Source organism: Erythrolamprus reginae, chromosome 6 (assembly GCF_031021105.1).
Source record: "Erythrolamprus reginae isolate rEryReg1 chromosome 6, rEryReg1.hap1, whole genome shotgun sequence".
Lineage (NCBI taxonomy): Eukaryota > Metazoa > Chordata > Lepidosauria > Squamata > Dipsadidae > Erythrolamprus > Erythrolamprus reginae.
Window position 1 is genome coordinate 59,681,949 of NC_091955.1, and position 27,927 is coordinate 59,709,875.

General features: G+C 39.3%; 1 protein-coding gene across 3 annotated transcripts in view; it reads right to left on the bottom strand.

The window, feature by feature from the left end:
- The window catches only part of ANKS1B (ankyrin repeat and sterile alpha motif domain containing 1B), a 325,146-nt gene that overhangs the window by 105,266 nt on the left and 191,953 nt on the right, over positions 1–27,927 (bottom strand). For all 3 annotated transcript variants that reach the window (XR_011559489.1, XM_070755905.1, XM_070755906.1), the window contains exons 16-17: positions 26,308–26,406; positions 11,935–12,087 (exon numbers count right to left, since the gene is read on the bottom strand). Coding sequence is in view for 2 of the 3 variants with exons in the window: in XM_070755905.1 (XP_070612006.1) it covers positions 11,935–12,087; positions 26,308–26,406 (252 nt within the window). In the remaining variant the exon portion in view is untranslated. The remainder of the gene's footprint in view (positions 1–11,934; positions 12,088–26,307; positions 26,407–27,927) is intronic.

Here is a 27,927-nt window from a genome sequence, read left to right on the forward strand (position 1 = left end):
TGATTGATTTGTATGCCGCCCCTCTCCGTAGACTCGGGGCGGCTGACAACAGTGGTAAAAACAACATGCGACAATCCAATACTAAAACAGCTAAAAAACCTTATTTTAAAAACCAATCATATATACAAACATACCATACATAAATTGTAGAAGCCTAGGGGGAAAGAATATCTCAGTTCCTCCATGCCTAACAGCAGAGGTGGGTTTTAAGGAGCTTACGAAAGGCAAGAAGGATGGGGGCTATTCTAATCTCTGGGGAGAGTTGGTTCCAGAGGGCTGGGGCCGCCACAGAAAAGGCTCTTCCCCTGGGTCCCACCAAACGACATTGTATAGTTGACGGGACCCGGAGAAGGCCCACTCTGTGATTGGAAAATAGGTTTACAAAGTATATGATGATTCATTTTGTGTAACAAAAATATATGTGAATTAGACATATTTATTCCTCAAGTTTGTATAAGAAAATTTATAGAAAATGGTGAGTGGTTGAGGAGTAGACACAAAGATCAAGTTTTAGCCACAGAAATGCATCAATAGTACAAGTAATTTTATTCCTAGTTAATTTTAACTGGGAATAATAATGTTTTTCTAAATTCAACTAGTAATATATAAAGATATTTGGGGATGTTACTAGAAAAATAGAAGATATTGTGTTCAATCAGTTTTAATTTTTGCATGTTATAGTTAGGAGTATCACCTTCTACCTAAATTCAGCACATATTGCCTGACAGAATTAAGGTTTCTTATATTCCATTATATTCCATTCTCAAATATTAATCAGTAGAATATTAGCTGACTCATTAATTGTTTTAATCACTTTATTTTTAACATTTTAATCATCTTCATGTCACATGGTTCACTTCATTCCATATTTTCATTTCTTTGCCCTAATATCTTTTCTCCAGCATTTTAATTCATCCAGAATTTATTTTTATACATACTTTTGGTTTAATTATCACCCTTCAGTTGCTCAGTGAAGTAAACTGGAAGGAATAGAGAATTGGATTGTCAATTTTTGTTTTAATAAGTGCAGAAGCAATAGATGGTTCAATGATTGATGCCAAAGCTTAAAATACCCATATTCCCAAGTGAAATGGATAACATTTATTTAAAAATATAGCAAGAAATGTATAAATTTGTTTTAATGCCTTTACGTGTCACTTAAATCATACTAATATGAGGCAGAGTACAAAAAAGAATAAATTAAAAGTATTTTAAAATAACCACAACGATTAATAACAACAACAACAACAACTGGGTATCTACTATTTCCTTAAGACTGTGATGGTGAACATATGACATGCGTGCCACATGTGGGACACGGAGCCATATAGGAGATTACATTGTCCTATGTCAGCTTCAATGCACAGGCACACGTTAGCCAGCTGATTTTCAGCCTTAGGGAAGGCCGTTTCACCTCCAGAGGCTTCAGGGAAGCTTCCTTGAAGCCCCAGAATGCCAAAAAAATCCAACTGGCAAAATGGAAGTGCAGAAAAACAGACTTCTGTTTTGCCCATCGTGCTGTTTTTTGCATTCCGGATGCTTCAAGGAAACTACCTGAAGCCCTGGAATGGGAAAAACAGTCCAATGGGCAAACCAGAAGTTCAGAAAATGGACTTCTGGTTTGCCCGTGGTGCTGTTTTCACACTTTATCAAACCCTGCACCTGTTAACAGCAGTGTCCCCCAAGACAGCATTTTAGGACCAACTCTCTTTATTCTTTACATAAATGAACTTTGTGATAATATAAAAAGCAACTGCATCCTCTTTGCAGATGATGTAAAACTAGTCAACACTACCAACAATATTACTGTGCTTCAAAAAGACTTTGACCATGTATCAGAATGGTCAAACAAGTGGCAACTTCAAATCTCAATCAACAAAAGCTCAATTTTATACAGATAATCACAATCTTGTTGACGATCCTCAATCAGTAAAAGACCTTGGAATACTCAACACTAATATCTAAGTGTCAGAGCCCACTGCAACAGCATTGCCAAAAAGGCATTAAGACAGAGTGGTCAATGCCTGGAATACATTACCTGACTTTCTTCCCCAACCCCCCAAAACTTTAACCTTAAAATATCTACATTGACCTCACCCGATTCCTAAGAGGTCTGTAAGCGGCGTGCATAAGAGCGCCAGCTTGCCTACTGTCTCTGTCCTAAAGTCCACACATATTCATAAAATATCATTATTATTATTTATTAGATTTGTATGCCGCCCCTCTCCGTAGACTCGGGGCGGCTCACAACACAATAAAACAGTTCATAACAAGTCTAATAATTTAAAAATTTAAAATATTTTAAATTTCATGTACTCAAAACCATGCTTGTACTTCTTTTATAGTCATATTAATGTTTATAGTTGTCTGTAATCATATAAATAAAAATAAAATAAATTATATGTCCAGAAGGACTTCCAAGATATAACTACCCCATTAAAAGACCATCAACTAAAACTACCTATTCCAGAAGGATATTATTATTAGTATTGACTACCAATGGACTCAGAAGAAAGCAAACATGTCATCCAGGGTCCAATGTAGGCATCTACAATGACTAATTTTATTTCTCTCCCATGTCTGCTTCTGAATTCTAACTAAAAGGGATTCAGATAAACCATTTCTTCTATAATCCTCCATAACTTACTCCTAGCAACCTTCTCAATACATTTCCCTATATAAACAAGTAGTACAGTGATCCCCCGATCATTGCGAGGGTTCCGTTCCAGGACCCCTAGCAATGATCGGGTTTTCACGAAGTAGCGCTGCGGAAGTAAAAACACCATCTGCGCATGCGCAGATGGTGTTTTTTTATTATTTATTATTTGGATTTGTATGCCGCCCCTCTCCGCAGCGCTAGCGAGGAGCTGAAGATTGGGGTTCCTGGGAAGGGGACTCAGCTGGGAAGCGGCGCTGGGGTTTCCCCACCGCCCACGCAAACTCCTCGCTGCCGCTCGCCTGCCCTTCGCCCGCCCACGCCGCTCGCTCGCGCCGCTTCCCAGCTGAGTCCTGAAGCGAATTCGCTTCAGGACTCAGCTGGGAAGCGGCGAGAATGAACGGCGTGGGCGGGCGAAGGGCGGGCGGGCGGCGGACAAGCCGTTCGCTCGCGCTCGCTCGCGCCGCTTCCCAGCTGAGTCCTGAAGCGAATTCGCTTCAGGACTCAGCTGGGAAGCGGCGAGAATGAACGGCGTGGGCGGGCGAAGGGCGGGCGGGCGGCGGACAAGCCGTTCGCTCGCGCTCGCTCGCGCCGCTTCCCAGCTGAGTCCTGAAGCGAATTCGCTTCAGGACTCAGCTGGGAAGCGGCGAGAATGAACGGCGTGGGCAGGCGAAGGGTGGGCGGGCGGCAGCGAGGAGTTTGCGTGGGCGGTGGGGAAACTCCTCGCTGATGCCCGCCGCTCGCCCTCCCGCCAGCAAGAGGGGGAAGACCTAGGGAAGCCGCCCAGCAGCTGATCTGCCCGGCGCCATCTACGCATGCGTGCCCATAGAAAAAAGGGCGCGCATGCGCAGATGGTGTTTTTACTTCCGGGTTGCAAAATCGCTATATAGCCATTTCGCAATGATCGGGGTCGCAATACCCAGGGGATCACTGTATTTATATATTCAGATTGTTAAGGAAAGTGTGAGATGTGAGATTAACAAAAATTATGTAGGTGTTATCAAATTAGGTTTTGCTAAATCTGAAACACAATAACATATTGATTTCACCCCCATGAAATTATCCAGATAGCACATTTTTTATTCTAAAATAAAAACATAAACACATGTTTTGGGCATTAGTGTTCCAAAAACGTTTCCTAACTTGAATGAACACTGTGCATTGCTTATATCAAATATAATAATGACATTGCCCAACACATCTGCATAAACAATTTAAATTTGCAAGAGAATGAAGAAAGAGCAAGACAGAATTTGAATTTTTGAAATTATTACTATTTCAAGGAATAACATTCCAAATAAAATAATAATTTTCATATAATTTTGTATTTTTGATAAAGAAAGAATTTCTTATCAACTAAAATAGTAATATCCAGTAATATAAGTGCAAATACATACATTTTGCTAAACAAATATTTCAGATTTAAGACAAAAATCATTATTACTAAATATACTCATTTTATTTCTTAAAATATTACTGGCAAATTAAGCACTTGAAGAAATGTTTAGAAAAGATTTAGATAATCTATACATTCAAAGATATGCAATGGTAAAATACCTCTGTTACAGGACACCATTTTAAATATAATTGAATACCTGTTAAAAGAACTCCAGATCCATCTAGTGGAATTTTATTTTATTACATTAACTTTGTACCAGTTTGTAAAAATCAATGATATGTGGAATTTAGGGATATCAAGAGTTCAGACTAAAAAGCCTTCAATCTTTTGTAGAATATAAAACAGATAATATATACTAAATCATTCTTACTATGTTTAATATATATTACATTCAACCAAACAAGAAGTTAAGGCTGACTAAAAATGTGTAAGAGAAACATTAGAAAACCTATAGAATAAACAGATGCAATATCTTTAAGAAAACATATAAAATCCAATTAATTAACAATAACTATAAAAATCTACATTCTCCAATAAAACATATAGTACACTCATATCACTAGTCAAGGTCGCCAATATCATTCTGGTGCCATATATAATTGTAAATTCCCTATTATTTCCTCTTAAGATAAATATTTTTGTATTAACTATGCTCAGCTACAGTATGTTAAGTCTCTCATCAACTGATTATGGAACCATATGAATACAAATGGAATATGTATCATATATTGGAATAATATATTCAGATGACAGTAGCCATTTCATCAAGCAATTTGCCTCTCATTTCCTACACTTTTTTGAATAATTTTATTGCCACCTAGTATTTTTTCTGGATTTTTAATCATGGCTTATTTTTTCTACTTTGAAGCTTCGGTTATTAATTCCCTTTTTCTATTATCTAGTTTCAGTATAATTTTTCATCTCAGTTTCATCCTGGCATATCTGAATTTAGATTGCCTTATCGATAACCTGGTTGTATCTATACTACATCCAAGGCTTGCATTATCCATAGAATGCAAGATTGACTTTAAAAAAAAATCCTTCATCTTTCTCATCTGCAAGTTGTTCATCTATTTTGATTATTCCTGACAAAATAATAAATCTTTTACATCAAGATTTCAAATAATATTTTGCTTCTGTTTTGCATAGAGAGAAAAGTTTTAAATGACTTATATAAGGCCAATGAAAGATTAAAAGCTGAAGCAGGATTTTCTAAATCCATAGGAAAAATGATAAAACCTTAAGGATTTGCGCAAAACAGAATATTGAATGCATATTTATTTTACTTAATAAATACTAAATAAAACTAAAATAATTAATCCCAAATTATTTTTCATTCATATTTCATGCCAAAAGTTGGTGAATGGAAACTATGTTTCTAAATTATACCTATAGAGAATATCAGCAACTCATTAAATGATATATGTAATGATGCATAAGCACATTTCTAGGTTCACTCAGAAAGTACCTCCTTTTTTCTTACCATGTCATTCCATATCGTTTTGCAATCACAGCGCACAAAAGAGAAAATTGGATATTAAATTCTAGATTCTTCCTGTGTATGAAGTTGATGGTTATAAATGGTACAGAATCACCAGCTTACTCCTCTATGACTGGCAAGGAGTAGGCTGCAGTGAAGGAAAAGACAACTGTGGATATTGTTTTAAAGGGTGCATATCTGTCTATTTAAGTCATCTATAATAACTAGAAAATCTAGTCAATATGGTAATTTTTTTTCAACAACATTAGCGACAAATTATGATTTATGTTGCTTTCATTCGGTTTTATTTATATGAACAAATACCAAGTATGCACCTCTTTGTCAATGAATAATAATTTAAATTATTTCAACGTATAATTACACATATTTCAAGAAATCTGTTATTTAAAATGATCTTTTTCTCTGGAGATTTCCAAAATATAAATGTCAATTAAGCTTACTTCCATTTTGAGGAGATAAATGAATATTTAAAAAATTAAACTAGCTATCCTAAGAGAGAGGAAAAAAGCTACCAAATTGAAGGTTACATTTGCACTGAAGTTTTGAAAACTGTTTTATCCTCTCATTTGAGTAACAAGACTTCAGAGTTGCAAATTAAATGTGTATCATTTCAAAATATTTGATGGAAAGTGGCATATACTGCAAATGTTTTAAACAAATAAATATAAAGTATATATCTTAATCTGTTCAGTGCCCCACATTATTTCAACAGTTATTAGTTCATTTTGTAAAAATAAAATAAAATTTATAGTGAACACTTCTGAGAAATCTCTCCTTTCACTCAAATGATATGACTCTTTCATGCATCCTACATGATTTTGCACATCACTCTGTACACATAGAGTGTATCTAACAGCTTTCCTCCTACAGATATTATTTGAGTGACACTACCGGTGGGAGTGATTATTGAAATTGTTCATATGATGAGACCTCTGTTTTTAATGATTTCTGAACAGGGCTTTAATTCCCTTCAGTCTACAATGGATAGTAGGTGGGTCTTCCAGAGAATATTGAAGGGAATAAGGCCAGTAGAAAAATTAAGTGAGGATGAAAGGTGGAATTGTTTTATTCAAGCCTATGAAAATATATAATAAGAATCATGGCAGAGGGAGATTAAAATAAGATAGATTAGTACTGTGAAATAATAAAAATAAGCACAACTTGAGCACCATTGGCCCTGACAAAATCACCAGCATCAATTGCAAAAGGAAGCTTTACTTGAAACAGCTTACATCTACCTTTAAAAATCCTTTCCAAAACAAACAACAACACATCCCTATCTCAGGTCCTTGGCAAGGATTCAATGTGTGGATAAAAATTCCAAATCCAGCTGAGCGTTCAACAAATCATAAGAACTCTCTAAACTACATTACATAGGTACGTTCCTTAAAGAAAGGAATTTTTCTTTTCTGACTTTCTACTGCTTCTGAGATAGACACATACTGGTCTACTTTGTATCAAGCAATATACATAAATAATGCTTTCTTATAGCAGTGTATGTGTATACAATGGGCTGAGATCCTGCAGGATTTGCAGATCCAGAGAGACAGGCATGTGCTGGCCAATGAACCAGACATATGGTAGTAGTCAAGGAGCAGAAGTCAGCAGTGGTACCAGAGTTTACAGAACGTTCGCCAGACCCATCCTCGAATACAGCTCATCTGTTTGGAACCCATATCACATCTCAGACATTAACACCCTTGAAAATGTTCAAAGATACTTCACAAGAAGAGCCCTTCATTCCTCCACTCGAAACAGAATACCCTACGAAACTAGACTTACAATCCTGGGTCTTGAAAGATTAGAACTACGATGCCTTAAACATGATCTAAGTATTGCCCACAAGATCATATGCTGCAATGTCCTGCCTGTCAAAGACTACTTCAGCTTCAACCACAACAACACAAGAGCACACAACAGATTCAAGCTTAATATTAACCGCTCCAAACTTGACTGTAAAAAGTATGACTTTAGTAATCGGGTTGTCGAAGCGTGGAACTCCTTACTGGACTCTATAGTATCATCCCGTAACCCCCAACATTTTACCCTTAGACTATCCACGGTTGACCTCTCCAGATTCCTAAGAGGTCAGTAAGGGGCGTACATAAGCGCACTAGAGTGCCTTCAGTCCCCTCTCCTATAGTCTTTCCTATATCTCATATTTCTTCTCTACTATATCCTCTATAACCTATTGGACAAAATAAATAAATAAATGTTATAATGTCAAGTTATAGCAAAATCACGAAGGAAGAGTATGAAAAACTAAAAAAGTACCAGGGCCTGAAAGGGAAACTGGAGACAAAGTGGAAACAATAGGCCAAAGCGATCCCAGTGAGGCTGTGACACCAGAGCTGAGAGAGTGGATCCAGCAGATCTCAGGAACAACATCAGAGCTCTCTGTCCAGAAGAGTGCAGTGCTAAGAACAGCTAAGATCCTGTATAGAACTCTTACATTGGTCCGAAAATGAGAAAGACACATATTACCCGAAAGAGAAATTTTATAATAAAAACAGAATAATGGGGAAAAGAACAATGTCCTTTATAACTGCTCCAACTGCTTCTGTTGTTGTAGGCTGTCTGATACCTAGACAGGAATTGGTCTTCTTCAGTTACAGGATTAGACAAATTTTATTTTTAGGTTCTGATATCTTTTAAATATCTTTTTAAAATCACAAATTAAGTAATGATTTCAATGTTTATTAATAGGGATTTTTTTAAAATCATGATAAGAAATTTGCTCCAGGTTAACAGTCAATAACTCAGGCAACTGGTATATGGATGGTTTATCTACAATAGTGGGCACACTGCTATCATTGATAGAACCACATAGCATGTTGCTATGAAAGAGTTAAAAAGATATTCAAAGATGTTCAGATGTGCTGTAGGCAGTACAAGTAGTTGCCTAGGGCAACAAAACATTTAGAGACTATTTATTTTATCAGTTTGTTGTATGATGGATTGTGTGCTATAGAGGGAGGCTGTTTTAGCTTCTTCAGAAGCAATAGAAATTCTATATTCAGCCTAATATTTTTATCCCTTTCCTAAATGAGCGACATCCTTCAAATAGCAAAATATATGAAAATGCATTAGGCAGTACTGTCTATCAGATTAATTCATTTGTGAAACAATGACATATTCCATTAGGATATTTCTAAAATATATATTGCGTTTGGAGACAACTGGGAAACAGGAACTATATGCTAGAATGAGGATATTGTTATTCAAGCAGAAAACATAAGGCATCTGAAATACTCCATTTTGATTGCTAGAGCTTAATATTGCTGCCAGTCAATAACCTAGCATAATTTTTCAGTGTTACATTTTTCCTGGAAAAGGAAGAGAAAACACTGGTTGCATACCTGTTATTCTTCAGTCTTTAAAAATATACTTTATAATACATTTCAGAAGAAAAACAAAGGAAACAAAAGAGGGATCAAAAGATACAGTGAATTGTTTGTAGCTCCTAGTAATTGATAAGAGATGACACTAAACTCCCTTAGTTTTTATTAAGATTATCCCTTTAAATGTTTTCCTATTGCAGTGTATTTATTTGTGAAATGGGGGAATCTATCATATATATGGGACAACTATACGGGTTAACAGACTAATCTGTTCAATAATCTAATCATTCTACAATTCTGCTGATTAAGAAAGAATATATCTAGTGTAATTGCTCCATTGAATAAATCAACAACAGCAACATATAATTTCAGTGACTAGAATGCCTACTGAATTATTAGAATTGAACTAGCAGACAGCAAAATATAAATACTAAAAATAAAAACAGATATAGCTATATCACCAATACTACCCCCCCAAAAAATAAAAATCAACAAATAATAAAACAGAACTGGTCAGACAGCAAAAAGGACAAATATATATATATACACACACAGTGGTACCTCTACTTACGAACTTAATTCGTTCCATGACCAGGTTTGTAAGTAGAAAAGTTTGTAAGAAGTATCAATTTTTCCCATAGGAATCAATGTAAAAGGAAATAATGCGTGCAAACTCATCCCAAAACTCACCGTTTGCTTCTCTCCGCTTGCCGGCGCCGCTGGGATGCTCTGCCCCTGGACTTCCGTTGCTGGCCGAAGCGCCTGTCATTCTGCTGCAGGGATCTCCCTTTTCTTCCCCCCACTGGGAATCCCTGCATTTCATGCTTGCCATCCATCTGAAGTGCCTGTTATTCTACTGCAGGGATTTCCCTTTGCTTCTTCCCAATTGCTGGCACCACTGGGATGCTCCGCCTCTGGACTTCCGTTGCTGGCCGAAGCACCTGTCATTCTGCTGCAGGGATCCCCCTTTGCTTTCCCCCACTGAGAGAAGCAAAGGGGGATCCCTGCTGTAGAATGACAGGCACTTCACATGGACGGCAAGCACGAAATGCAGGGATTCCCAGCAGGGGGGAAGCAAAGGGGGATCCCTGCAGCAGAATGACAAGCACTTTGGGCAGCAATAAAAGTCCGGAGGCAGAGCATCCCAGTGGTGCCGGCTTGGGTTCGTAAGTGGAAAATTGCTCGTGAGAAGAGGCAAAAAAATCTTAAACACCCGGTTCGTATCTCGAAAAGTTGTCCGGAGAGAGCTCTTAGCTCCAAACTGGACTAAGCCATTGGTTAATGTGGCTTAGAAAAAGCCATGCCACTGGGCAATGTGAATTTCAATTGATGCAATGTCACGATACAATGTCATAATCCAGAATGTTAATGTCTATAAAATAATATCAGTCCTTTTATTTTTGTTATGGAAAGATCCCGCAAACGGATGTCTTGTATTGTTTTACATCTAATTGATATCCTTAACAGCATACAGTATGTATCACCAAATATCTGTTTTTATTTAATTTATTTCTATACTCTGAAGCTGTGTCATTTGAATTGGGACAGTTGGCTTTCTTAAAATTATTTGTATCAATAAAAATTTTAAGGCATGAGACTAAATATTTTAATCTATTTAATTTCTTATGTTTATTGATTTGGAAGGCTCTAGTCAAGCTTATTTCCAAATGAGTGAATAAATAAATAAATAAAATAATAAATAAAATGTATGTTGAAAAGCTGGTGTATCCTGTTTCTTTCACAGCATTTAACGATTTTATCCACATTACTTTAATAACCTTAAATGTAAACCCCCAAATATGCCGAATTTCCAAGAAGTTCTTTTTCCAGGAAGAAAACAGAGACAATATGGACAAAATGGGAATTTTATCTGCTCTTTCGGTTTTTGTAGCTTAACACAAATTTAGAGGAAATGATATACCATTCAGTTCAGCAATTGGTATTAGCTATTAGCTTATGATATATTGGAGAAGCAGAGCAAAATTGGCCTTGGGGAATTGCTCTTTTTAATTATCTCTACAATAATTTTCTTTAAATAAATTTATTATAATGTAATACAAGTTTAAGGTATATAATATAAAAATTTATAAAACACACATATTTGAGGTTCTGCTTAATCAAGAAAAAAGAGTCAAGTTCACATAAAGGCTTCTTTAAAAGATAACAAACGTGTTTTAAAGTAGTATGCATACAGTGGTACCTCTACCTAAGAACGTTCTACTTATAAACTTTTCTAGATAAAAACCAGGTGTTCAAGATTTTTTTGCCTCTTCTCAATTAAAAAACAGATAGTCCCAGTAAGTTTGTTTTTGCTTTGTTTGATATTGTTTGATATCTATTCAATGTTGCTATTATATCTCTGAAATTAGTCTTGGAATTCACATTTAAATTTTCAACTGAATATTACTTGAAATACCAACTCTTATCTTTGAGTAAAATCATTGGGCATACAAAAGAGTTTCATTATATATACTTTATATCTATGCTTATGTGATATGAAATCAAATATTTTACAAAGGTGTAAGACAATTGATATAATAATCACTTATTAAAAGCAATCATAAAAAATACTTTTATAATTTGGTTTTTTGTTTTCTTATACTGCTCTAAAATGGCAGCAACAAGAAAGTCTTTTAGGTGACAAGTGTGCAACATATCACAGTGTAAAAATGTTTGTATGCGGCTAAAAGTACTGTAAGTCAGTTGTGTGAACTTGGGCCAATAGGTTTCTCTCAGCCCTAGGAAGGAGACAATGGCAAATCACTGCTGAAAAATCTTGCTAAGTGACTTTTTCAGGTGGTCTTCAAGTATTGGATATGACTGAATGGGAAAAAAGAATGTGACACTGAGAGTTGGGCTAGCAGGGATAGACTGGTATATCTGCATAAGTAGAAGATGCAGTTCTGAATTGCTGACCGTCAGCATTTTCTGAACACAGATAAATCATTAGCCACATTATGTTAAAAAAGTAAAACATTTTTCATCCATTAGAATTACAGTTAAGATGTTTTAAAAAGAAAGAAATGGATCAACTTACGTTAATCAATTCAATATCCCATATTTTCTTTACAAGGTCCATTGATGTATAGCCATTTATCAAAAAGGGCTTGATATAATCTCCCAGTTCCAGAGAATCTAGCCATTCTGCTACAGAAGTTGGGTTGTAGCCGTCACTGCCTGTCTGTTTCATCTGAAATATAAAAAATTAAAGTAATTTTCAAGTGTATTATCTTTATTAGAAATGAAATAAAAAGAATATTACTTCAGAATATTTAAATTTGAAAAATACTAAAATGTACCTCTATTATAATGCTTTTTAAATTTCTTCAAAGGAGGTTATTTGTAATATGTCTCTAAATTGCATGACTTTGTGCCATATGGGGAAAATTACAGTTAGCATGGATATGGAATTTATTTATTTGATTTATTCAATTTTTATGCCACCCTTCTCCTTAGACTCAGGGCATCTTACAATATGTTAGCAATAGCACTTTTTAACAGAGCCAGCATATTGCCCCCACAATCCAGGTCCTCATTTTACCCACCTCAAAAGGCTGAGTCAACCTTGAGCCGGTGACAAGATTTGAACTGCTGACTTACAGATCTACAGTCAGCTTCAGTGGCCTGCAGTACAGCACTCTACCTGCTGCACCATCCCAGCTCTCAGAATTGATGCATAAAAACATACATTTTGTCTTATTTATTATTAGGCCACCCTTTTCCTAACGGACTCGGGGAAGCATACAAGATTAAAAACGGTTCTTAAGTAGAAAAGTTTGTAAGTAGAAGCAATTTTTCCCATAGGAATCAATGTAAAAGCAAATAATGTGTGCAAGCCCTTTAGGAAAGAAATAAAAGCTCAGAATTTGGGTGGCAGGAGGAGGAAGAAGAGGAGGAGGACAGTCGCTGCCAAAGGAAGAAAGTGAGTTGAGGGGTGTTGTGTTTGTTTAAAAAATATTCGCAGAAAATCTGCGATTGGTTAAGACGCGGCTATTCAGAAAATAGCCGCGAAAGTTAAATGTGTGTCAGTTGGTAAAAGCCCGCGTTAAAAAAGAGTATAAAAGGGCAACGGGTTAGCCGTTGCCCTCATTCCGGCAATTCTACCGTTCCAGTGTTTGTATTCTCTCTTGCCATGAATAAACAAGTTTGATTTAAGACTACCGGAGTCCAGACTTTTCAGTGGCGACGAAGAGGTCGAACTCCCGCTAACGCAGCCATGAACTCGGCCATGGCTCCACCGCCGCCCGTATTCAACTCCGAGACGGAAGCTTGGACCTCGTATATGTCCAAATTTACATTTTTCTTGAAAGCGAGCAATCTACATGACGCCGATGACGAGAGGAAGAAAGCTATATTCCTCGCTTATTGCGGCACAGAAGTCTACAGCCTAGCCTCTACACTCGTTGACCCAGACACCCTGGAAACCGTCGCATGGTCAACTCTACAAGCAAAACTTGCCGCCCATTATCAGCCGACGACTCCTGTCCGCGTATACCGCCATCAATTCGCTCAGATGAGGCAAGCGGACGGAGAATCCACCAACGATTTTATAACTCGCCTACGCGCACTCCTCCCGAAGTGCAAATACAAGGATCCAGAGGAACAGCTCATGGACCGCCTTATTTTCGGTCTAACCAATATCACGCTCCAGAAGAAATACTTAGTTGATGAGGATGCCTCTCTCCAAGACATTCTTAAGGCAGCAAAAGCCTCCGAGGTATCTGAAACATCTGTTGCCGAAATTAAACGCGCAACCTCAACCGTTCATCACATTCCTGATGAATCACCTTGGCACGCCTGCCCTTCTGATGAAAAACACTCAGAATCCGCTACTCCAGACGACACCTGTCTCCAAATCCGAAGAGCCTCCGACCACGACGCCAAAGAAGCCTCCCGTGCAGACAGATGTGCCGGCTGCAACGGAAACCACCCTCGTTTTCGCTGCCATTTCAAGGACGCCTACTGCCGCCGTTGCCAGCGCCGCGGCCACATCGCCGAAGTCTGCCGCGCCGCCAACCCAACTCCAGCAACTCAACAAAACCAACGACCCTATTTTTCACCGAGGAATCGACGACTACCGTTTTCGCGCAACGTTTCCCGCCCGGCTGACAACTCGCCCTCTTCTAACCAACGAGGTAACTCCCCTTCTTCCGTAAACTGCAATTCTCCCGCTGCGGAAAACAAGCTATTTGTTTCCCTTTTCCTCAACGGCCACCCCTGCCAAATGGAATTAGACACCGGGTCCAGACATTCCATAATGCCTTGGGAAAAACTTAAATTATATTTACCTCGTGTAAAACAAACTGACTTGCAACCGTGGGAACCGGGTTTGAGTGATTTTCAGGGCCATTCAATTCCAGTGTTAGGATGCTTAAATGTTCCTATTGCGTTTAAAAAATTTCAAGGGTTTTTACCTCTATTAGTGGTTGACGGTCCTAAACACTCATTACTGGGACTTCGATGGTTACAACCTTTAGGTATTGAAATTTCAGGGGTTAACAATGTATGTGACTCTTTTGACCCAAATGATTTATTGAAAGAATTTCCCGAAGTTTTCTCTAACGCTCTGGGTAAATATACAGGCAGCCCCATTTCGTTTAATTTGGACCCAAATATTTCGCCCATCCGATTAAAGCCCCGCAGAATCCCCATTCCACTTTTGCCTAAAGTGGATGAACAATTGGACAAATTAATAGCTCAGGGCATTTTAGTTCCCACTGACCACGCTAAATGGGAAACTCCTATTGTAACGCCCGTTAAACCGGATGGCTCTATTAGAATTTGCGCAGATTATAAAGCCACGATTAATAAAGCACTACAGCATAATGCCTATCCAATCCCAGTAGTGCAACAACTCTTGCACACCTTAGGAAATGGGTCCATCTTCGCGAAGTTGGACCTGGCACAGGCATATCAACAGCTCACCGTAGATCAAGACACCTCTGAAGCCCAGACAATCGTAACTCATAGAGGTGCCTTTAAATGCACCCGGCTCCAGTTTGGAGTCTCTACCGCCCCAGGTATCTTTCAGGGTTTGATGGAACGCATTTTAAATAATATTCCTGGGGTCGTTCCATATTTCGACGACGTATTAATATCTGCCACATCCAAATCTGAGTTATGGGACAGAATCAGGCGCGTTTTAACCAAATTTAAAGAAACAGGACTCCATTTGAAAGCAGACAAATGTTCTTGGGCTGTGCCCAAAGTTGAATTCTTGGGGTTTACAATAGATCGTTTTGGGATTCACCCTACAAATGACAAAGTTGATGCCATAAGAAATGCCCCCACCCCTTCAGATAAGACAGACTTACAAGCATTCCTAGGACTCCTTAACTTTTATTCCGTCTTTCTTAAACAGAAAGCGACGGTGGCAGAACCACTTCATAACCTCCTAAAGAAAGACTCTGCCTGGACGTGGGGACCAAAAGAACAAGCCGCTTTCCAAGCAGTAAAAAATTTACTTTCCTCCAATAGTGTCCTAGTGCAATATAATGTAGCTATGCCCTTATCCCTAACCTGCGACGCTTCACCGTTCGGCATAGGAGCCGTCCTCAGCCATAACTTTCCGGACGGCACAGAAGCCCCAATAGCCTATTATTCTAAAACTCTTTCGGCAGCTGAAAGGAATTACTCCCAGCTCGACAAGGAGGCGTTAGCCCTTGTCGCTGGAGTTAAACGTTTTCATTATTACCTTTGTGGTCGGCCCTTTACGTTAATCACCGACCATAAACCGCTTTTAGGCATTTTGGCGGGAAACAAACAAACTCCCGCCTTTCTTTCTCCTCGCATGACTCGCTGGACTATTTTTCTAGCCGCTTACAATTATACATTAATCCACAGGGGGGGGAAAGACATAGGAAATGCTGATGCATTAAGCAGGTGCCCCCAAACAGAATTAGTCAATGATCCAGCCCCTGCCTCAAGCGTTTTATTAATTGAATCTAGTAAACAAACGTTATTAACAGCAACAGAAATAGCCAATCAGACACAAGCAGACCCAATTTTGAAATATATTAAACAATGGATACTAAAGGGATGGCCAATTGAACAACAACCGAACCAATTTCAACCTTTTAAGAATAGACAGTTTGAATTAAATGTGTTAAAAGATTGTATATTGTGGGGAGACAGGGTTGTTATTCCAAAAGCCTTACAGAAGCAAGCATTGCAGTTATTGCATATAGGTCACCCAGGAATAGTCAAAATGAAAACTATTGCCAGAAGTCATTTATGGTGGCCAGGGTTGGACAAGGACATAGAGTCATGGGTGGGTGGTTGTATACCCTGCCAGAGAACAAGACCCAACCCACCAAAAGTTACACCATCAGAGTGGCCAACACCAAGAGGGCCCTGGTCTAGAATACATATTGACTTTGCAGGACCAATCAGGGGCCAATCCTTTTTACTGGTTGTGGATGCATACTCCAAGTGGCTGGAAATTGAACTCATGGCATCCACAACTACTAGTGCAACTATAAAGGCATTAAGGAAAATGTTTGCCACACATGGTATTCCAGACATTTTGGTATCTGACAACGGGCCTCAGTTAACAGCCCGTCAAATGGAACTATTTCTTGCAGACCAGGGCATAAAACATGTGCTCACTCCACCTCATTTTGCCCAAGCTAATGGGCAAGCAGAACGAATGGTTAGAACCACAAAGGAAGCATTAAACAAAGCACCACTAGGAGATTGGCAACAACAAATTGATGAATTTTTAACCATTCAGCATATTACGCCGTCAGCGTCAACAAACAAAAGCCCGGCAGAACTTTTAATGGGCAGAAACCTTCGTTCTAAATTAGACAGAATTCACCCACATTACCAGAATGACCAAAAAGAAATAAAAATGCAAAGTGAAAGACAGTTTAACATCGGGGATTTAATTTATGCCAAAGACTATGATTCAAACGATAAATGGAAAGATGGCACAGTATTGGATAAAACAGGTTTAAAAACATACGTTGTAATATTAACAGATGGGCGCAGTTGGCATCGGCATGTCGACCAACTACGCAAAAGAATGAAGACTAACCCAGACATTTTACCTACTGTAGACAAACCAATAGAGGACTTACCAGAACCACCTCGAGACTCCAGCGATGGCTGCTTGTTGCCCCTGGCGGCCGGCGAAGATCAAAATGCATCATCGCAACCAGGCCCGTCAGAGACTAGCCTTAGCGGAGCAACGGAGCCAGCCGTCCAGGCAAGCAGCTCCCAGCAAAATGAACTGCGCAGGTCCCAGAGATCTGTGAAACCACCAATCCGCTTGCAGGACTATGTGACGTGGATTAACACGTAATCATGGTCTCAGCCGAAGAGGGAGGGGTGTTGTGTTTGTTTAAAAAATATTCGCAGAAAATCTGCGATTGGTTAAGACGCGGCTATTCAGAAAATAGCCGCGAAAGTTAAATGTGTGTCAGTTGGTAAAAGCCCGCGTTAAAAAAGAGTATAAAAGGGCAACGGGTTAGCCGTTGCCCTCATTCCGGCAATTCTACCGTTCCAGTGTTTGTATTCTCTCTTGCCATGAATAAACAAGTTTGATTTAAGACTACCGGAGTCCAGACTTTTCAAGGGGAATTTTAAAAAGTCCAAAACTTTAAGGCTTAAAAATAAAAGAGGGACTCTGAGGCGGCGAGGAGGAGCACGCGCTTCCCATACACCCAACGCAAAGCTGCCTCCCATACACTGTGCCAGAGAGAGAAACCCAAGCGGGCTAGAGGGGGAAACCTCCTGCTCCTTTGACCAAAAGGTAGCAGCAGCTGCTGCTGCTGCTACCTGCTTCCTCTTTCTTCCCATGCTGAAGGGCTCCCCTCTTCTCTTGTTCGCTCACTTTGTAGCCAACACCTTTCCTTCACTGTGGTGACTCCTCAGTTTGGCTGGAGCCAAGTTGACACAGCCGGGACGAAGCGTCCCCTTTTACCTTTCCGCCCCCGGACACTCCGGAAGGCAACAACATGCTTTGTTCGCTCTGGACTGCCAAAGCCTCCTTAAGCGTCACCAAAAGGCTCCTCTGGCAGCCCAGAAATGCCAGATATGGCCAGTATTAAAGGGGGAATGACAGGAAACTGGCCAGGCCTTCGTGCCGCTCTCAAATTTCCTGGGAAAATTTTCTGGACTCGGGTTCTTATGTAGAAAATGGTTCTTAAGAAGATGCAAAAAAAATCTTGAACACCTGGTTCTTATCTAGAAAAGTTCTTAAGTAGAGGCGTTCTTAAGTAGAGATACTACTGTACAAAGTTTAAAACCCCAAGAATAAAAACACACATCCATCATTCATTTATAACTAGTGACCGGAGCAAGATGTTGTCGCTCAATGGCCCCAGACCTGCTAGGAAAGCCATGTTTTTAAGGCCTTTCGAAAGGACGGGAGGGTGGGGGAAGTGCAAATCTCCAGGGGGAATTGGTTCCAGAGACTGGAGCTGCCACAGAGCAGGCCCGTCCCTGCAGGCCCTTTCCTGTGTATGTTGTCAAAATTGGCAAAATAATGTTTCTTTTTATAGGTAGTTTTCAAATTTCTATATGGAGTCTAGGATATCACCTTTGAAAGGTGGAAGAAGAACTAGCCAATGAAGAACCGCCCTGAGGCCTCCTTACAGAAAAGCTGTGTAATGCCACCCCAGAAGCAGGCACCATTTTGAGAGCGAACACAGTTCTCAGATTGTGAAAATTGTGGCCATTTACAAAATGGATCCCACTTCTGCAACAGCACCATACGCCACACAGCCTCTATATAGAAAGGCTCTTTGCTGGCTTGGCTACTTCTTCTTGAAGGCAATCTTCAGAAAGGAGGGGAGAGAAGGGTGTGAGATCCAGCAAGGTAGGAAGCAGTCCCAGGGCCACTGGGGACCCAGGAAGACTGAAAGCAGACCATGGCATGACTCTGGGGTGAAGGAAGTATTACAATGTGGGCCTAGGCCTGCACCAGGTCTCCCAGGACATCCTCAACTCCTGAGGTCCCTGTATTCCACTTAAAATCTACAGTCAATTAATGATTGTAACAAGGAAAGTATAAATTTTGATCATTAAGCAAGACAATTACATGAGCAACTCACTTAACAACAGCCATGATTTGCATCTGGCAGGATTCATTATGGTCATACGTACTTCCTAGATGCATACATTTCTATCCTTAATACAGTGGTAACTCTAGTTATGAACTTAATTCGTTCCGTGACTGAGTTCATAAGAAGAAAAATTCGTAAGAAGAAGCAATTTTTCCCATAAGAATTAATGTAAAAGCAAATAATGTGTGCAAACCCATCTGTGAATTAAGCACCACTGGCATTCTGATCCTTGTTCGGGGGCGGATGGAGGAAGTGGGCTGGGGGGAAAGACAGCGGAGGCTGTCCGGGGAGAGCCTCACAGGTGGATTGACATGTGTGGGAACTGCCTGGCAGCTTGTGAGACGGCAGGGGTTCTGCCCTCCTTGATGGCCCCGCTGGGGCTTAAGAGCCAAAGCAGGCTGCTTGGCTGGATTTAGCCCTAATCCTACCTTAACAGGGTGTAAGGTACCTTTAACCCCAGCCCACCATTGAGCCAGAGGCACGAAGGAAGCAAAGGAAGCTCTCCTCTTCCCCACTTGCTCTCTATGTGTCCTCCAGTTTTCATTGAGGGTTTCCAAGCTTTTCTCTTCCCCATTTGCTCTCTATGTGCTTTCTATGTCTCCTCTAGTTTGTAAACCCTCCGTGAAAACTGGAGGAAACATAGAGAGCAAATGGGGAAGAGGAAAGCTTGGAAACCCTCCGTGAAAACTGGAGGACAGTCTGAGCAGTCCAGAGTGAGTGAAGCAGTTTCCTTTCTCTGGGTACTTGGAGAGGGAATAAACTTCTCTGGCCAGGCCTTCGTGCCGCTTTCAAATTTCCCGGGAAATTTCTCAGTTTTATTCGTGAGAAGAGACAAAAAAATCTTGAACACCCGGTTCATATCTAGAAAAGTTTGTAAGTATAGGCATTCATAGGTAGAGGTACCACTGTATATTTGCTTATTAAAAACATTTACATCCCTCTTCAATCTCAACTTTATTTACAATAAACATTTTACTATAAAATAAAATATCTTTTTCTGTTTGTCTAATCTTACATTTTTGTTTCTTTTTCCTCTTTGATGAGAGTGTATGTAGATGAGGATTGAACCATGAGGTCCTTAGTGCTCTTTGAGCTTGGTTGTTTGCCAGACATTTTCTTACCTGGATAGTAGGTAACACCTATGTGGTAGAAGAAAGCAGAGTTTGCTCTCTATTTATATACATTAGCTTGCCCAGTCAGTGTTGGTGGGGGTATTGTTTTCTCCTTTGTAGCTCCCTAATTTATTTATTTATAAAATTTACTGGCCACATATCTTACCATAAGGTAACTCTGGCCAAATTAGTGTCATAAAATAAATCTACATTGTAATGTAAATAAATTAAAAGCAAAGATTAATCTTTAAGGATACAGGGGGAGGGCAGGGATAGAATGTGGGGAGGTTTTACTTGATCAATTCCCACCTATCTTAACATAAGGTAACTCTGGGCAAATTACAGTCATAAAATATATCTACATTACAATGTAAATAAATTAAAAGCAAAGATTAATCTTTAAGGGTACAGGGGGAGGGCAGGGATAGAATGTGGGGAGGTTTTACTTGATCAACTCCCAACACCATGCATTTCCTCCATTGAGGCCCAGGCCATCTGGCAAAACCAGGTCTTTAAGTCCTTATAAAAGGGAACAAGAGGTTCCAGAGGAAAGGAATAATAGCAGAGAAGGCTCTCCTCCTGGATCCACCAAACAGAATAATCAGGCTAATGGGCCCCATAGCATGTCTTCTCTGCTGGCATGAATGGAATGGACCAATCCTAATGGAGTGAGATGATCCCTCAAGTAATGTGAACTGGATTGCATGTAAAGACAGGGGGTTGTTAGTTCAATTCTTGAAATGACTGGTGCAACTACATAGACATCTAATGATAATTAATGATGATTAATTAATAAATAATATTCAGAGAAATATGATGCCATGAAAAAATGTGTCTTTACCTACTGTAGACTATTATAATTAATGATGATTAATTAATAATTAACATTCAGACAAATATAATGCCATCAAGAAATGTGTCCTTACCTACTGTAGACTATTATATGGAAATTAGTATGTCAGAAGAAATAGAACTTGAATTCAATAGAAACTGAGTAATTAAGAAGTGTATATGAAAAAATAAGAAGAGACATGGCCAGGAATGAATGGGCCCTTTAGGAATGTAGACCTACTACAAAGGTTACTGTACAAATGTCTAGTTAGATAATGGGTCATACAGAGAGAAGGAATCAATCAATTATATGAAGGAAGAATGAATGGTCAAGTGAAAGGCAAAGACCAAGAAACTTGTTATTAATGAGGTTGAAGACAACTTGTGCAAAGCACAGCAGATGTGGCCACAAATAGGGGGACTGATGAGTAGTTCATCTCCTACAATTCTCTCTGGACAAAGAGAAGACATAATATTGCCCAAGTTGTTTCTCCTTAGAGTTGCTTCTCACAAAGAAACCACAAGAGTGACCTCGGGGACAGGGATTGAGAGACAAGGGAATTTGCCAAAATTGCTCCAGCTGCTAATGGAGCCTTTTTCAAAGTTGTTCTTTCACCTCCCTTGCTAGCTACCTTTTAATTATCTATTAACTGCTTCAAAGAATTTAGACAAAACTGGATGAGTCATTTCTGTTCTTAATTTGGGAATATGAAGAAATATTTTATAATCCTTAAGAACCAAAATAAACAGAAAAAAATGAGACAAGGCTTTGCCTACAAAAAGTTTAAAATGAATTAAGGGCTCAGAAAACTTCAGAATGTTGGGTTTTCACAGTATTGTTAAAGAGTAATTACATCTTTGTGGGAAAGAGAAATGTTTTTTGAGACTGGAAACATAATAAGACAAGTGACTTAAAATGACAACCAAAGATATCTTCAAGGACCAGCATTAGGATTTTGAATTAATTATGTCAGCTATGATGCCTCTTTTTGGAAACATTATGTTCCCAGAATAAGATGTTATAGAACAAAATATGCACAAAATTTACCCAAGGATAACATGACTGAGACTCAGAAATAAAGAAAAAACTGAAAAGGTTTTAACAATTAGGAAGAAAATAAAAATAACAATTCCAGAAGTCAATTGGAATAATTTCTTTTTGTTGGATTTTCAAGAGAGATTAAAGCACTGAAAACGTTTCCAAAAAAGATGACACAACCATCTGAATGGATTAAAGATAAAGATTATTCTGTATAGAAGATGGGGGGTGGGATACAAAAATAGCTTATTTGACCAGGAATAAAATAGGACATATTATTCAGGCTGGCTCTTTTGAATTTGCAGATATCTTTAACTTTAAAAATATTGTATAGTGGAATTGCTTAATAAGATGTTTAAGTGATTAGGTTATCTTGTCTATGATTACTTAATGTATCCTATAAAGTGATCAGATTTTCACATTGGTAAAGAGGGACACCATTGACAGTGGGGGGGAGGGTTCTTGATTTAAAATTTGGTCTACATGGAGCAAAAAAATATTTCTTCCTTTTTCTCTCTATCTCTCTTCCTCCCTCCCTTTCTCTCTTTCTCTCTCTCTCCCTCCCTCTTTCTTGCACTACCTTCCTTCCTATCTTTCTCTCTCCCTCTCCCTGTCCCTCTTTTTCTCTCTTCCCTCCTTCCTCTTTTTCTCTCTCTCTCTCTTCCTCTCTCTCTTCCTCCCTCCCTTTCTCTCTATTTCTCACTCTCTCCCTCTTTCTTTTTCTTTCTCTTCCTTCCTCTCTCTTTTCTCTCTCTCTCTTCCTCCCTCCCTTTCTCTCTATTTCTCTCTCTTTCTTTCTCCCTCCCTCTTTCTCTCTCTTCCTTTCTTCAATCTCTCTCCCTCCCTCTCCATCAGTGGCATGTGCCTGCGCTGCCTCTCTCACCTGCTTTTGAGGCAACGCCGACCCAGAGGCAGAGCGTGCTCAGTCTCTCCATTGAAGGCGCCAAGGCGAAGGCCTGTCAGGGAGGAAAAACATTGGGCCAGGGCGGAGCCATCTCTATACGCTGGGCTAGCTGCTCCTTGGAAGAAGCAGATCGTTTTTCCCGCCTGGCACAAATGCCGCTGTGCCGGGCCACCCCATCAACACAGTGCACGGGCTGTCGGAGGGAGCAAACGGCTTGGCCATGTTTCCCTTTCCTTCCCCCCCATTGCTCTCACAGCCAGTGAGTCCTCCTGCCTGGGCGGTTTGGCCCCTCTGAGGGAGTCGGCCAACAGTGATGGCCCCGGGAAGGTGTCGAGCCGGGGGCGAGGAGCGAGCAAGACTAGAAAAGGAAGAGGGGGGGGGAAGCGAGCAAAGAAAGAGAAACAAACAAAGAAAAATAAATAGGGGGCAGGGGAAAGGCGGGAAGGGGTGCCGGACGTGTTAATTGATGGCTGTGGGAGGCTGAGGTGGCAAAGAGCCAAAAGTGGCGAAACCAGAAGCTGAGCTTCCTTCTTCCAAGTTTTCCAAGTTTTCCAAGCTCAACTTCAGCGCTGCCCAAAATCAGCTGATGCAAAGATCCAGCAATCTCCAGCCGGCAACTTGTCTCAAAAAATCGGAACTTTTTAAAAATGCCAAATTGCTAAAAAGTATGACTGTCCCGCTGAAAGCTACATAGTATGCAAAATGGATTTGTATTAACTGTCTATATTCAAAGTAAGGAAATTTGATGAACTTTTTAAAAAGAGAGATTATAACTCTTTATTAAATTTTATTTTCTTTATTTTCATTGAGGGGGACATCAGGATTGTGTTTGACCCGGGGTGGGGATAGCGTCAGAGTGGACATGGCCAGCTCAATCCACCTGTGGTGGCCCAAGTGGTCTGCCAAAGAAAATGGGCCCCTGAGCTTCACTTTTAGCTGCGATGGTCTCCTGAAATCCTTTGCCAATAAAAAGAGACCTTGGGAGAGCTGCACACTCCATTTTGCTAGCAGAGACACCGCAAACCTTCGCTACTTCCAAGGTAGTCCCGCGGGCCAGATCTAAGCACCCCTCCAGGCCTTGAGTTTGACACTCTTGGTTTATGGTTTATAAAGTTATGGAATATTTATTTGATTAGGATAAATTGCTATTTAGAGTGGTTTTCTTTGGAATTGGTATTTGGAATGGGAAAATGTTGCCTACTGGAGCTTGTCATTTGTAAAAAAAAGAGGTTTCTTTCTGTCATGCTAAACTTTGGTATTCTTTTATTATGTTTACATTTGAATATTCGGATCATTTTATTATACCTTTGATGGGTACAACTTAAAGTTGGGATATAGAATGTTGAATTTTATATATATTAATTAATATTGATATTAATATTTTAGACATTTGTGTTACTTTTCCTGGCAAACAAACCTACCCAAGGGAACTATTAGTAGGGAACAACTTTTTTTAAAAAAAGATCAGTCTAGCAACTGGGTTGAGGTTTGTCACAACATCAGCAAATGAAACAAAACGAATTCTCCACCCATTAACATCCTGGCTTCAATGCCTCAGCTAAGAGCCAGGTCTTCACAAAAGCCAAGAGGTTTTGGGCTGTCCACATCTTGTAAGGAGTTTGTTCTATAAGAAGGCACACTTCCTGGGGCCTACTGTTTAATTGATAGGATTCAGAGTATCTTCAGTCTGACAGATCTAGTAGCAAAGTAGAGTGCTGCATTGCAGGCCACTGAAGCTGACTATAGATCTGAAGGTCAGCTGTTCAAATCTCATCCCCGGCTCAAGGTTGACTCAGCCTTCCATCCTTCCGAGGTGGGTAAAATGAGGACCCGGATTGTGGGGGCAATAGGCTGGCTCTGTTAAAAAGTGCTATTGCTAACATGTTGTAAGCCGCCCTGAGTCTAAAGAGAAGGGTGGCATAAAAATTCAATAAATAAATAAATAAATAAATAAAGACCACTAGATTATTACAAAATTACTTGAATATATGGAAAATATAGAAAGGCTATTAAAAGCAAAACACATTATCATGAATGGAAAACAGAAGAATCAGGACAGAAGAAACAGAGAAAAAGCTGCATCTAGTTCAGAATGTTAACAACAAATACAAGACTTGATAATTAGAAACAATGTCAGTCTATTTACAGGATATTCTATTTATAAGCTGTTTCTGAAAATCTTTTCTAAAAATTGTGTTTAAAAAAAAACTTTCCCAAGTATGCTAATACTTCCTCCCCACTCCCCTCACCCCCTTCAGATGGTGGTATATTTGTGAACATAAATAAGGAGTAACTTCTGTCCTGCCTTTCTTCATGTGGAAATGTATCTAGATATTGAATAGATCGAGGTATTTTCAGCAAATCTGATGAATCTTTTTTTTATTATTAAAGGGTCTAAAATTACTGAACTCTGGGGAAAACGTAGAATAGGATTAAAAATATTTCCTTTGTTTAAAGAAGTATAGATTGGTCAATAGAAAAAATAGGTTTTTTGGAACACAGGGCTGTACAAGAAATATTTGTACAGTACATCAGAAAGCAAGACATGGTGATACTGAATGAGCTATTGGAGGAATTCACTGGGCAAATCTGTAAATGCACAACAATATTCGGGGAGAAATGCATCTTCATTGAATCTGTAAAAATATTAAAATAATAAAACATTTCTGTTAAATGTTAATAAGGTTATTGTTACTAGAACTGTGCAGAATTATAATTATTCTGTTTAAAAATATTTTTTTTAAATCATTTTAATGAAGCAAAGTGAAACTATGGTGGTCTAAAAATCCAAAACGCAAGCAAACAGCAACCACATTTAAATCAAAATGGTCCACTGAAACAGCTACACCAAAATCCACAGTAAGATTTATTTATTTATTTATTTATTCAATTTTTATGCCGCCCTTCTCCTTAGACTCAGGACGGCTTACAACATGTTAGCAATAGCACTTTTTTAACAGAGCTAGGCTATTGCCCCCACAATCCGGGTCCTCATTTTACCCATCTCGGAAGGATGGAAGGCTGAGTCAACCTTGAGCCGGTGATGAGATTTGAACCGCTGACCTTCAGATCTACAAGTCAGCTTCAGTGGCCTGCAGTAAGGCACTCTACCTGCTGCGCCACCCTGGCTCTTATTTTGATTTTTAAAATATATTAATCTAAGATGAAGATTACGATTTCCCAGCATGTCCAACTTCCTGTCCACCCTCTACAGCAGTCCCCTCTTCCTTTTGCAGCAATTTTCCCACCATGCCAACTTCTTGTCCATTTTTCTTTTGTAGCGTGTTGAGTATCAAAAAACCCTCAACGAGTATTGAGATAACATTTTTGCATTAAAATGCTCTGAATACCAGTTTGATGAGTTTTGAAGCAATGGAGTACTGAGGCATCACTGTACACTGTCAGTTATTTTACTTTTTAATGAATTCAGATATTGTGACAACAACAAGGATACCTTTGGAAGAAGCTGAATTGCCTGTAGAATTCTTTGCCTGTGTCCAGAATTAAGTATTCCAATTTCCAAGAGATCCTGATCTTCCATAACGTTGCTTCCCTAAAGTGAACAACAAACAATATTGATAGATATTTTAATACATTTTAAAAGTAATAATATTACATTTCAAATTACACAGTCCTTAACAAATGATATTTAACACCATGCTAAATAATTATAGATTAAATCCTGATTAATTATCTCAAGATAGACTGAAATGAAAAGTTTTCAAGCTATTTTCAGAAGCAAATATGAGCTTTATAGGAAAAAATCCATTCACAATAGCAATAATTATTTAAATGTTCAAATTGTCAGCAATTCGCTTGAAATAAAAACAATTATTTAAGGGTTTGAAATCTGAAAACCACTTGATTATCTATTTATATGCCAGCAGTTCATCCCTAGTACAATCTTACATCAGGAGGCCCTTCTGACAGTCCTCCATGCTCTAGTCACTTCACAGCTTGACTACGATAAAAACACTCTATGTCAGTGATAGCAAACCTTTTCAGCACCGAGTATCCAAAATGGAACACACACGTATGCTGAGGCCCGGAAACTTGAAGATCAGCTGACTAGTGCACATGCACAGGCTGACCCACCTGGTCTTCTGGTTTCTTGCACACACAGGGGTACCAACCAGGAGGTCTTTGTGCATGCTGGAACACCAGAAACCCAAAGACCAGATGGCTGGCACGCACATTTATTTATTTAGTTTTATTTAATCAGATTTCTATGCTGGCCTTCTCCTGGGACTCAGGGCGACTCACACTGGCCAGCTGGTCTTTGTATTTCTGGGGCTCCGGCACACACGAAAATCAGCTGGCTGGCATGTATGCACGTGCCAGAAACCAGAAGAGCAGCTGGCGACAGTGCGCATGCCCTCAGAGAAAGTGTGCCATAGGTTCGCCATCATGGCTCTATGTGATAATGTCCTTAAAAACCATTCTGAAACTTCAACCAATTCAGAATGCAGTGTATGGGTAGTGATGAGTATTCCTTGGTATGAATACAAGGCACCTTTGGGAGACATCTCTGAGTAGTGCATCTTTGGGAGCTGTACAGGCTGCCAACATAGTAAAATTCTGGATTCTGTTACTATCGGTTCACTCAGGGATGTGCCATGCAGACAGGAACATGTTGTTTGCATGAATGCATAGTGCTAAAAAAACCCAAGAAGGCGCTGCCTATGGTGCTGCCAAAAGAATAGGCTCGGGGGCATGGCAGGCCTAGGTTGCTGCCAGTTCCAGCGACACAGGCCACCAAGTTACTAACAGTTCTATAGAACTGGTCCGAACTGGTAGAAACCCATCTCGACTAAGATACAATTCAAGCTGTTGGTCACCATCTATAAAGCCCAACAAAACATAGGTCCAGGTTTGAAAGATCATATTTTTATTTTTATTTATTTATTTATTTTTATTTGTCATACAAATATAGTATTGTATTGTAGTCTGTTTGATATAATATAATTATAAAGTAGAGAGAGAAAAGATAAAAACACATTAGGACAGGAATGGTAGGCACAAAGGTGCACTTATGCATACCCCTTACAGACCTCTTAGAAAAGGGGAGATGTCT